Below are 13,111 nucleotides of genomic sequence, written 5' to 3' on the forward strand. Positions count from 1 at the left end.
TTCAGCTGCTTCACCAATGATCTTCTTTCCATCATAAGGTCAGAAGTGGGGATGTTTGCGATGACTGCACAATGTTCAGCACCATTCGCAACTCCTCAGACACTGAAGCAGTCCCTGTCCAAATGCAGCAAGACCCGGACAATATCCAGGCTCGGGCTGGCAAGTGGCAAGTTACATTCGCGCAACACAAGTGCCAGGCAATGACCATCTCCGAGAGGAGAGGATCTAACCACCGCCCCTTGACATTCAATGGCATTACCATCGCTGAATCCCCCACAATTCACATCCTGGGGGTTACCATAGATCAGAAACTGAACTGGACCAGCTACATAAAACACACTCGCTCCACCACCAACGCACAGTGGCAGCCGTGTACACCATCTACAAGATGCACTGCAGTAACTCACCCAGGTTCCTCAGACAGCACCTTCCAAACCCACGGCCACTCCCATCTAGAAAGACAAGAGCAGCAGATACCTGGGAACCCCGCCACCTGGAGGCTCCCCTCCAAGTCACTCACCACCCTGACTGGGAAATATATCACCGTTCCTTCACTGTCGCTGGGGCAACAGCCTGGAACTCCCTCCCTAACAGCACAGTGGGTGTACCTGCAGCTCACCACCACCTCCTCACGGACAATTAGGGGTGGGCAATAAAAAATGTTTGCCTTGCCAGTGACTCCCACATCCTGAGAAAGTACAAAAAAACTCTCTTAAGAGACAAGGCGGAAAGTCTGAGGTGGGAGGTGGGCCTCAATAATGCTGCCAAGAGTTGGACTGATACTTGGGGAGAATTACAAGGCTACATCTTAAAAGGTGAAGACTAGAATCTCTGGCAAGGGATTTGAACGAGATTAGTTAGCCCAGTGTTTACTGTCTGGTTGGGTTGCTGGCACAGCCTTGGACTCTGAACTGGTCACATCTGCAATTTACTATTCACTGTGCAGTGTGATATGTTCAAATACAGTTCGACTGTACATCCACATCCACTCGTATTTACCATCCTTGTTTTATCTCTCTGACCTCGTTTGGTAAAGTTTATTTTTGTTTATTCAAAACTGTTGAATTTTGGGACTTGGCAAATGTCTTGAATCTCAAACATTGCCTATTTTAAACGAAGCCTTATTGTGGTCTTATCAGATCTTTTTTTCCCCAATCAAGGGGCAATTTAGCGCGGCCAATCCACCTGCCCTGCACAACTTTGTGTTGTGGGGGTGAGACCCACGCAGACACAGGGAGAATGTGCAAACTCCACACGGACAGTGACCCAGAGGCTGGATCGAACCCGGGTCCTTGGCGCCGTGAGGCAGCAATGCTATCTACTGCGCCACCGCCCCTCACTAGATCTTTACAAAAACCTGGGGGCCAGGACAGGAATCAGACTTACTCTCCTTCCTCAGTTGTCCTCTGCCTCTTTATGTATTTATTAAACATCTCGGGGGATTTCCTCGATTTCGCTCTCCAATGTGAAGACGGGACTTTGTCTCCACAAGGACTGTGCGGTGGTCACTGCTCCCGATACGGTCAGGGACAGATACATCTGCAGCAGGTAGATTGGGGGGGATGAGGTCAAGTGTGTGTTTCCCTCTTGTTGGTTCCCTCACCACCTGCTGCAGTCCCAGTCTAGCAGCTCTGTCCTTTAGGACCCGGCCAGCTCGGTCTGTGGTGGTACTACCGAGCCACTCTTGTTGATGGACATTGAAGTCCCCCCACCCAGAGCATATTCTGCGCCCTCGTCACCCTCAGTGCTTCCTCAAGTGGTGTTCAACACGGGGGAGTAACTGATTCATCAACTGTTGGTGGCCGGTACGTTGTTATCAGCAGGAGGTTTTCTTGCCCGTGTTTAACCTGAAGCTCTGAGACTTCATGGGGTCCAGAGTTGATGTTGAGGACTCCCAGGGTAACTCCCTCCCGACTGTATCCCACTGTGCCGGCCCCTCTGCTGGGTCTGTCCCGCCGGTGAGACAGGACACACCCAGGAATGGGGATGGGGGTGTCTGGGACAGTGTCTGTAAGGTGTGATTCTGTGAGTGTCTGTCAGGCTGTTACTGACCAGTCTGTGAGAAACTCTCCCAACCTTGGCACAGGCCCCCAGATGTCAGTGAGGAGGACTTTGCAGGGTCGGCAGGGCTGGGTTTATCGTTTCCGGTGCTGGGTCGATGCCGGGTGGTCCGGCCGGTTTCATTCCTTTTTGTGTTTTTGCAGCGGATGAACACAACTGAGTGTCTCGCTCGGCCATTTCAGAGTCACCCACATTGCTGTGGGTGTGCAGTCACATGTAGGCCAGGCTGGGTGAGGACGGCAGATTTCCTTCCCTAAAGGACATCAGTGAACCGGATGGGGTTTCTTTATACATCAATCGATGGTCATCATTAGACTTTTAATTCCAGCTACTTTAAGGTGAGCAAATACCCTCGACCTTTTCACTGGGCCATTCAACCCTCTGACATTCCAGGTGACCGAGCGAATTGGGGGCCTCCCAATCAAGGATTGTATTTGATCAAAGGAAGAAGTGTAAGTTGCTAAAATATGGTAATTCTGAGAATTTTAGTATTCTGCAAAGAAGGGCAAGAGAAAGATTCAGAAAGGGAAAACTAGTGAGAAACATAATCTTATCAAACCTTTGGAAAATCAAAGTATACCCCATCCACTGGCTCCTCCTGATCTATTCTGCTAGTTACAGCTTCAAAAAATGTAACAGGTTTGTTAAACACGGGTTCCCTTTGCTGACTCCCCAGTTATCGCAAGTTATCTACTTCTGATGTCAGGCTCTGTCATATCCGGTTTCCTCAATCCATTAGATTTTCACGTTGTGGCGATGCCGGCGTTGGACTGGGGTGGGCACAGTAAGAAGTCTTACATCAGGTTAAAGTCCAACAGGTTTGTTTAGAATCACAGCTGGTTTGTGATGCAGAACAAGGCCAGCAGCGCGGTTCAATTCCCGCACCGGCCTCCCTGAACAGGCACCGGAATGTGGCGACTAGGGGCTTTTCACAGTAACTTCATACTTGTGACAATAAAAGATTATTATTATTATTAGCTTTCAGAGTGCAGCTCCTCCCTTACTAACCCGAGGAAGGAGCTACGCTCCGAAAGCTAGCAATTGTTCCCCATAGCAGGTTGATGGAAAAAGTGAAGTCGAATGGGATTCAGGGTGTACTAGCGAGATGGATAAAGAACTGGCTGGGCAACAGGAGACGGAGTAGTGGTGGAAGGGAGTGTCTCAAAATGGAGAAAGGTGACTAGTGGTGTTCCACAGGGATCCGTGCTCGGACCACTGTTGTTTGTGATATACATAAATGATCTGGACGAAAGGTATAGGTGGTCTGATTAGCAAGTTTGCAGATGACACAAAGATTGGTGGAGTTGCAGATAGTGAAGGGGACTGTCAGAGAATACAGCAGAATATAGATAGATTGGAGAGTTGGGCGGAGAAATGGCAGATGGAGTTCAATCCAGGCAAATGTGAGGTGATGCATTTTGGAAGATCTAATTCAAGAGCGAATTATACGGTCAATGGAAGAGTCCTGGGGAAAATTGATGTACAGAGAGATCTGGGAGTTCAGGTCCATTGTACCCTGAAGGTGGCAACGCAGGTCGATAGAGTGGTCAAGAAGGCATTCAGCATGCTTGCCTTCATCGGACGGGGTATTGAGTACAAGAGTCGGCAGGTCATGTTACAGTTGTATAGGACTTTGGTTAGGCCACATTTGGAATACTGCGTACAGTTCTGGTCGCCACATTACCAGAAGGATGTGGATGCTTTAGAGAGGGTGCAGAGGAGGTTCACCAGGATGTTGCCTGGTATGGAGGGTGCTAGCTATGAAGAAAGGTTGAGTAGATTAGGATTATTTTCATTAGAAAGACGGAGGTTGAGGGGGACCTCATTGAGGGCTACAAAATCATGAGAGGTGTAGACAGGGTGGATAGCAACAAGCTTTTTCCAAGAGTGGGGGACTCAATTACTAGGGGTCACGAGTTCAAGATGAGGGGAAAATTTTAAGGGAGATGTGCGTGGAAAGAGCAGTGCTCCGAAAGCTAGTGATTTGAAACAAACCTGTTGGACTTTAACCTGGTGTAAGACTTCTTACTTTATTCTCTGGAGTTTGGAAGAACGAGAGTAAATTCTTACCAGCTCGACATGTAGATGCCGGAAGGATATTTATCCTGGCTCGGGTGGGGGTGGGGTCTATACCGGGGACACAGTCTGAGAATGAGGAGGAATTTCTTCACTCCGGGGCTGATGAATCATGTTTGAGTCTCTCAACGATCACACAGCAACATAATCTTACCAAGCCCTGGATCCAGTCCCAGTGCACATGTTGAGGCCGGAGTTCTTGTGTTTCTCCCAGGGTCCATCGTCAATAGAGATCTCATAATATGAGGCCCTATTAAGCGAGAATTTAAGACTTTGTTTGTGGGAATTACAGTGGTGCCTGTACAAAACAGAACATATCCTAGGTCAGGTTGAGCACCCCAACCCTACCCGACTAACACACCAGGCAGCATTCCAACACGGAAAGGGGTTTAGGGAATAGAGAAGAGACAGGCTCCACCCCCAAAGCTGGATCACATGGGGAGAGCTGACAGCAGGGGGGGGGGGGGGGGGGGGGGGGGCAGTACGCCATCGAACACAACCTCGTACACCTCCAGAGGTTTCACCCCGCCCACACCGAACACCCCGCGGGACCGCCCTCCCCCCCCCCCCCCCCCCCCCCCACCCCCCACACCCAGCGGGGCCGCCCCCACACCCAGCGGGGCCACCCTCCCGCACATCCCTGGCTGTGCGCGCCCCAACCTCTCCCATTCAGTTGGACCCCATGCCTGGACCCAACCCTCAACCACTCAGCAGGAGGCGCCATTCCCACTACTTGGTGGGACCAGCCCATCGTCAACACTCAGGAACTCCCCCCACCCCCACACATTTGGCTGGACCAACCCTCCCCATGCTCGGCAGCACTCCCTCAGTACTGACCCTCTGACAGTGCGGCACTCCCTCAGTACTGACCCTCTGACAGTGCAGCACTCCCTCAGTACTGACTCTCTGACAGTGCAGCACTCCCTCAGTACTGACCCTCTGACAGTGCAGCACTCCCTCAGTACTGACCCTCTGACAGTGCGGCACTCCCTCAGTACTGACCCTCTGACAGTGCGGCACACCCTCAGTACTGGCCCTCTGACAGTGCGGCACTCCCTCAGTACTGACTCTCTGACAGTGCAGCACTCCCTCAGTACTGACCCTCTGACAGTGCAGCACTCCCTCAGTACTGACCCTCTGACAGTGCAGCACTCCCTCAGTACTGACCCTCTGACAGTGCAGCGCTCCCTCAGTACTGACCCTCTGACAGTGCAGCACTCCCTCAGTACTGACCCTCTGACAGTGCAGCACTCCCTCAGTACTGACCCTCTGACAGTGCAGCACTCCCTCAGTACTGACTCTCTGACAGTGCAGCACTCCCTCAGTACTGACCCTCTGACAGTGCAGCACTCCCTCAGTACTGACTCTCTGACAGTGCAGCACTCCCTCAGTACTGACCCTCTGACAGTGCAGCACTCCCTCAGTACTGACCCTCTGACAGTGCGGCACTACCTCAGTACTGACCCTCTGACAGTGCGGCACTCCCTCAGTACTGACCCTCTGACAGTGCAGCACTCCCTCAGTACTGACCCTCTGACAGTGCGGCACTCCCTCAGTACTGACCCTCTGACAGTGCAGCACTCCCTCAGTACTGACTCTCTGACAGTGCAGCACTCCCTCAGTACTGACCCTCTGACAGTGCGGCACTCCCTCAGTACTGACCCTCTGACAGTGCGGCACTCCCTCAGTACTGACCCTCTGACAGTGTGGCACTCCCTCAGTACTGACCCTCTGACAGTGCGGCACTCCCTCAGTACTGACCCTCTGACAGTGCGGCACTCCCTCAGTACTGACTCTCTGACAGTGTGGCACTCCCTCAGTACTGACCCTCTGACAGTGCGGAACTCCCTCAGTACTGACCCTCTGACAGTGCAGCACTCCCTCAGTACTGACCCTCTGACAGTGCGGCACTCCCTCAGTACTGACCCTCTGACAGTGTGGCACTCCCTCAGTACTGACCCTCTGACAGTGCGGAACTCCCTCAGTACCGACCCTCTGACAGTGCGGGGCTTCCCTCAGTACTGACCCTCTGACAGTGCGGCACTCCCTCGGTACTGACCCTCTGACAGTGCGGCACTCCCTCAGTACTGACCCTCTGACAGTGCAGCACTCCCTCAGTACTGACCCTCTGACAGTGTGGCACTCCCTCAGTACTGACCCTCTGACAGTGCGGCACTCCCTCAGTACTGACTCTCTGACAGTGTGGAACTCCCTCAGTACTGACCCTCTGACAGTGCGGGGCTCCCTCAGTACTGACCCTCTGACAGTGCGGCACTCCCTCAGTACTGACCCTCTGACAGTGCGGCACTCCCTCAGTACTGACTCTCTGACAGTGTGGAACTCCCTCAGTACTGACCCTCTGACAGTGCGGGGCTCCCTCAGTACTGACCCTCTGACAGTGTGGCACTCCCTCAGTACTGACCCTCTGACAGTGCGGCACTCCCTCAGTACTGACCCTCTGACAGTGCGGCACTCCCTCAGTACTGACTCTCTGACAGTGTGGAACTCCCTCCGTACTGACCCTCTGACAGTGCGGCACTCCCTCAGTACTGACCCTCTGACAGTGCGGCACTCCCTCAGTACTGACTCTCTGACAGTGTGGAACTCCCTCAGTACTGACCCACTGACAGTGCGGGGCTCCCTCAGTACTGACCCTCTGACAGTGCGGCACTCCCTCAGTACTGACCCTCTGACAGTGCAGCACTCCCTCAGTACTGACCCTCTGACAGTGTGGCACTCCCTCAGTACTGACCCTCTGACAGTGCGGAACTCCCTCAGTACCGACCCTCTGACAGTGCGGGGCTCCCTCAGTACTGACCCTCTGACAGTGCGGCACTCCCTCGGTACTGACCCTCTGACAGTGCAGCACTCCCTCAGTACTGACTCTCTGACAGTGCAGCACTCCCTCGGTACTGACCCTCTGACAGTGCAGCACTCCCTCAGTACTGACTCTCTGACAGTGCAGCACTCCCTCAGTACTGACCCCTCTGACAGTGCAGCACTCCCTCAGTACTGACCCTCTGACAGTGCGGCACTCCCTCAGTACTGACCCTCTGACAGTGCGGAACTCCCTCAGTACTGACCCTCTGACAGTGCGGGGCTCCCTCAGTACTGACCCTCTGACAGTGCGGCACTCCCTCAGTACTGACCCTCTGACAGTGCAGCACTCCCTCAGTACTGAGACTCTGACAGTGCAGCACTCCCTCAGTACTGACCCTCTGACAGTGCAGCACTCCCTCAGTACTGACCCTCTGACAGTGCGGCACTCCCTCAGTACTGACCCTCTGACAGTGCAGCACTCCCTCAGTACTGACCCTCTGACAGTGCGGCACTCCCTCAGTACTGACCCTCTGACAGTGCAGCACTCCCTCAGTACTGACCCTCTGACAGTGCAGCACTCCCTCAGTACTGACCCCGACAGTGCGGCACTCCCTCAGTACTGACCCTCTGACAGTGCGGCACTCCCTCAGTACTGACCCTCTGACAGTGCAGCACTCCCTCAGTAACGACCCTCTGACAGTGCGGCACTCCCTCAGTACTGACCCTCTGACAGTGCAGCACTCCCTCAGTACTGACCCTCTGACAGTGCAGCACTCCCTCAGTACTGACCCTCTGACAGTGCAGCACTCCCTCAGTATTGACCCTCTGACAGTGCGGCACTCCTCAGTACTGACCCTCTGACAGTGCGGCACTCCCTCAGTACTGACCCTCTGACAGTGCAGCACTCCCTCAGTACTGACCCCTCTGACAGTGCAGCACTCCCTCAGTACTGACCCCGACAGTGCGGCACTCCCTCAGTACTGACCCTCTGACAGTGCGGCACTCCCTCAGTACTGACCCTCTGACAGTGCAGCACTCCCTCAGTAACGACCCTCTGACAGTGCGGCACTCCCTCAGTACTGACCCTCTGACAGTGCAGCACTCCCTCAGTACTGACCCTCTGACAGTGCAGCACTCCCTCAGTACTGACCCTCTGACAGTGCAGCACTCCCTCAGTATTGACCCTCTGACAGTGCGGCACTCCCTCAGTACTGACCCTCTGACAGTGCGGCACTCCCTCAGTACTGACCCTCTGACAGTGCAGCACTCCCTCAGTACTGACCCTCTGACAGTGCGGCACTCCCCTCAGTACTGACCCTCTGACAGTGCAGCACTCCCTCAGTACTGACCCTCTGACAGTGCGGCACTCCCTCAGCACTGACCCTCTGACAGTGCGACACTCCCTCAGTACTGACCCTCTGACAGTGCAGCACTCCCTCAGTACTGACCCTCTGACAGTGCAGCACTCCCTCAGTACTGACCCTCTGACAGTGCAGCACTCCCTCAGTACTGACCCTCTGACAGTGCAGCATTCCCTCAGTACTGACCCCTCTGACAGTGCAGCACTCCCTCAGTACTGACCCTCTGACAGTGCAGCACTCCCTCAGTACTGACCCTCTGACAGTGCAGGCACTCCCTCAGTATTGACCCTCTGACAGTGCGGCACTCCCTCAGTACTGACCCTCTGACAGTGCGGCACTCCCTCAGTACTGACCCTCTGACAGTGCAGCACTCCCTCAGTACTGACCCTCTGACAGTGCGGCACTCCCTCAGTACTGACCCTCTGACAGTGCAGCACTCCCTCAGTACTGACCCTCTGACAGTGCGGCACTCCCTCAGCACTGACCCTCTGACAGTGCGACACTCCCTCAGTACTGACCCTCTGACAGTGCAGCACTCCCTCAGTACTGACCCCTCTGACAGTGCAGCACTCCCTCAGTACTGACCCTCTGACAGTGCAGCACTCCCTCAGTACTGACCCTCTGACAGTGCAGCATTCCCTCAGTACTGACCCTCTGACAGTGCAGCACTCCCTCAGTACTGACCCTCTGACAGTGCAGCACTCCCTCAGTACTGACCCTCTGACAGTGCGGCACTCCCTCAGTACTGACCCTCTGACAGTGCAGCGCTCCCTCAGTACTGACCCTCTGACAGTGCGACACTCTCTCAGTACTGACTCTCTGACAGTGCAGCACTCCCTCAGTACTGACCCTCTGACAGTGCGGCACTCCCTCAGTACTGCCCCTCCGACAGTGCGACACTCTCTCAGTACTGACCCTCTGACAGTGCGACACTCTCTCAGTACTGACTCTCTGACAGTGCAGCACTCCCTCAGTACTGACCCTCTGACAGTGCAGCACTCCCTCAGTACTGACCCTCTGACAGTGCAGCACTCCCTCAGTACTGACTCTCTGACAGTGCGGGGCTCCCTCAGTACTGACCCTCTGACAGTGCAGCACTCCCTCAGTACTGACCCTCTGACAGTGCAGCACTCCCTCAGTACTGACCCCGACAGTGCGGCACTCCCTCAGTACTGACCCTCTGACAGTGCGGCACTCCCTCAGTACTGACCCTCTGACAGTGCGGCACTCCCTCAGTACTGCCCCTCCGACAGTGCGACACTCTCTCAGTACTGACCCTCTGACAGTGCGACACTCTCTCAGTACTGACTCTCTGACAGTGCAGCACTCCCTCAGTACTGACCCTCTGACAGTGCAGCACTCCCTCAGTACTGACCCTCTGACAGTGCAGCACTCCCTCAGTACTGACTCTCTGACAGTGCGGGGCTCCCTCAGTACTGACCCTCTGACAGTGCGGGGCGCCCTCAGTACTGACCCTCTGACAGTGTGGAACTCCCTCAGTACTGACCCTCTGACAGTGCAGCACTCCCTCAGTACTGACCCTCTGACAGTGCAGCACTCCCTCAGTACTTTTTAAAAAATATATATATATTTTATTGAAATATTTTTCCCTGAGCAACATTTTTCCCGCTTACAAAACAAGCGAAACGATAACAGTAACAAAACAGAAATTTTAAAACTTTTTAACAATAACAATAATAATAATATACAAGTAACAAAACCTCGTACTCTATTGCCCTATACTCAACTGCCTTCCCCCCTCCCCCCTGGGTTGCTGCTGCTGGTCATCCGTCTTCCCTCTAACGTTCCCCTAGGTAGTCGAGAAATGGCTGCCACCGCCTGGTGAACCCTTGAGCCGATCCTCTCAGGGCAAACTTTATCTGCTCCAGTTTAATAAACCCCGCCATATCGTTTACCCAGGCCTCCAGTCCGGGGGGTTTCGCCTCCTTCCACATGAGTAGGATCCTGCGCCGGGCTACGAGGGACGCAAAGGCCACGACATCAGCCTCTTTCGCCTCCTGCACTCCCGGCTCTTCCGCAACTCCAAATAGAGCTAACCCCCAGCCTGGTTTGACCCGGGCCTTCACCACCTGCGAAATCACTCCCGTCACTCCCTTCCAATACCCTTCCAGTGCCGGGCACGCCCAAAACATATGTGCGTGGTTTGCCGGGCTCCCGCCACACCTCCCACATTTGTCCTCCACTCCAAAGAACCTGCTCAATCTTGCTCCCGTTATGTGTGCTCTATGTAGCACCTTAAATTGAATCAGGCTAAGCCTGGCGCATGAGGAAGAGGAATTTACCCTGCTTAGGGCATCAGCCCACATACCCTCCTCTATCTCCTCCCCTAATTCTTCTTCCCACTTTCTTTTTAAGTGCGCCCACCGACTCCTCCCCCTCTTCCCTCATCTCTCTATAAATCTCTGACACCTTGCCCTCTCCGACCCACACCCCTGAAAGCACCCTGTCCTGTATCCCCTGTGTCGGGAGCCGCGGAAATTCCCTCACCTGTTGTCTAGTAAACGCCCTCACCTGCATATATCTCAAGAAATTCCCCCGGGGTAACTTATACTTTTCCTCCAATGCTCCCAAGCTCGCAAAAGTCCCATCTATGAATAAATCTCCCACCTTCCTAATTCCCAACTGGTACCAGCTTTGAAATCCTCCATCCATTCTTCCTGGGGCGAACTTATGGTTGTTCCTGATAGGGGCCCCACCAGCGCTCCCCGCACCCCCTCTCTGTCGCCTCCACTGTCCCCATATGTTCAGTGTTGCCGCCACCACCGGGTTTGTGGTGTACTTTTTCGGTGAGAACGGTAGCGGCGCCGTCACCAGCACCTCTAGACTCGTCCCTTTACAGGACCTTCTCTCCAGCCTTTTCCACGCCGCTCCCTCACCCTCCATCATCCATCTACGTATCATTGCCACATTGGCGGCCCAATAATAATCTCCCAAGTTCGGTAGTGCCAGTCCTCCTCTGTCCCTACTGCGCTGAAGGAGCCCCCTCCTTACTCTCGGAACTTTCCCTGCCCACACAAAGCTCGTAATGCTCCTAACTATTTTATTAAAAAAGGTCCTGGTGATTAAAATAGGGAGACATTGAAATACAAATAAGGACCTCGGGAGGACCATCATCTTAATTGCCTGCACCCTGCCCGCCAGCGACAGAGGCTGCATGTCCCACCTCTTAAAGTCCTCCTCCATTTGTTCTACCAGCCGTGTCAGATTAAGTCTGTGCAAGGTTCCGCAGCTCCTAGCGATCTGAATCCCCAAGTATCGGAAGTTTCTTTCCACTTTCCTTAGCGGTAAGCCTTCTATCTCTCTACTCTGGTCAACTGGATGTATCACATATAATTCACTCTTCCCCATGTTTAACCTATACCCCGAAAATTCCCCGAACCTCCTCAAGATTCGCATAACCTCTATCATCCCCCCCGCTGGGTCCGACACGTATAACAATAGGTCATCCGCGTATAACGAAACTCGGTGTTCTTCTCCCCCTCTAGTCACCCCTCTCCATTTCCTGGAGTCTCTCAGCGCCACGGCCAGAGGTTCAATTGCCAGCGCAAACAACAATGGAGACAGCGGGCATCCCTGTCTTGTTCCCCTATATAGTCGGAAATACTCCGATCTATGTCGACCTGTAACTACGCTTGCCGTTGGAGCCCCATAAAGAAGTCTAACCCAGCTAATAAACCCGTTCCCAAACCTCCTTAACACTTCCCATAAATACTCCCACTCCACCCTATCAAATGCCTTCTCTGCGTCCATTGCCGCCACTATCTCTGCCTCCACCTCCACTGAGGGCATCATTATCACCCCTAATAGCCGTCGCACGTTAACATTCAGTTGTCTCCCTTTTACGAACCCTGTCTGGTCTTCATGCACCACCCCTGGGACACAGTCCTCTATCCTCGATGCCAGCACCTTTGCTAGCAGTTTGGCGTCCACGTTCAATAGTGAAATAGGTCTATAGGACCCACACTGCAACGGATCTTTGTCCCTCTTCAAAATTAGCGATATCGTCGCCTCCGACATTGTCGGGGGTAGTATCCCCCCTTCCCTGGCCTCATTGAACGTCCTCGCCAACAACGGGGCCAACAAGTCCACATATTTTCTGTAGAATTCCACCGGGAACCCATCTGGCCCCGGGGCCTTCCCTGCTTGCATGCTTCCCAGTCCCTTAATAACCTCGTCCACCTCAATCGGCGCCCCCAGGCCTGCCACCGCCTGCTCCTCCACTTTCGGGAACCTCAACTGGTCCAGGAACTGCCACATCCCCTCCTCTCCCTCTGGGGGCTGAGACCTATACAGTTCTTCATAAAAGGTCTTAAACACCTCATTTATCTTTCCTGCCCTTCGCACGGTGTCTCCCCTTTCATCCCTAATTCCTCCTATCTCCCTCGCTGCTGCCCTCTTTCGCAGTTGGTGCGCCAACAGGCGACTAGCCTTTTCCCCATATTCATACCTCCTCCCCTGTGCCTTCCTCCACAGTACCTCCGCCTTTCTGGTGGTCAGAAGGTCAAACTCGGTCTGGAGTCGTCTCCTCTCCCTGTACAGCTCCTCCTCCGGGGTCTCTGCAAATTCCCTGTCCACCCTTAAAATCTCCCCCATTAATCTATCCCTTTCCTTGCGCTCTGTTTTCCTTTTGTGGGCCCCAATAGAAATCAGCTCTCCTCTGACCACCGCTTTTAGTGCTTCCCAGACCACTCCCACAGGGAACTCGCCGTCGTCATTGACCTCCAGGTATCTCTCGATACACCCCCTCACTCTTTAACACACTCCCTCATCCG

The 13,111-nt window shown here is 53.9% G+C and overlaps 1 protein-coding gene across 1 annotated transcript in view; it reads right to left on the minus strand.

Annotated features, from left to right (window-relative positions):
* nadk2 (NAD kinase 2, mitochondrial) overlaps positions 1-4,454 on the minus strand; it is a 49,397-nt gene extending 44,943 nt beyond the window's left edge. Inside the window, exon 1 of the mRNA XM_072515579.1 lies at positions 4,292-4,454. Coding sequence (XP_072371680.1) covers positions 4,292-4,320 — 29 coding nt within the window. The 5' untranslated portion in view covers positions 4,321-4,454. The remainder of the gene's footprint in view (positions 1-4,291) is intronic.
* Positions 4,455-13,111: the final 8,657 nt, after the last annotated feature.

The sequence above is a fragment of the Scyliorhinus torazame genome, chromosome 9 (assembly GCF_047496885.1).
Source record: "Scyliorhinus torazame isolate Kashiwa2021f chromosome 9, sScyTor2.1, whole genome shotgun sequence".
NCBI classification, from domain to species: domain Eukaryota; kingdom Metazoa; phylum Chordata; class Chondrichthyes; order Carcharhiniformes; family Scyliorhinidae; genus Scyliorhinus; species Scyliorhinus torazame.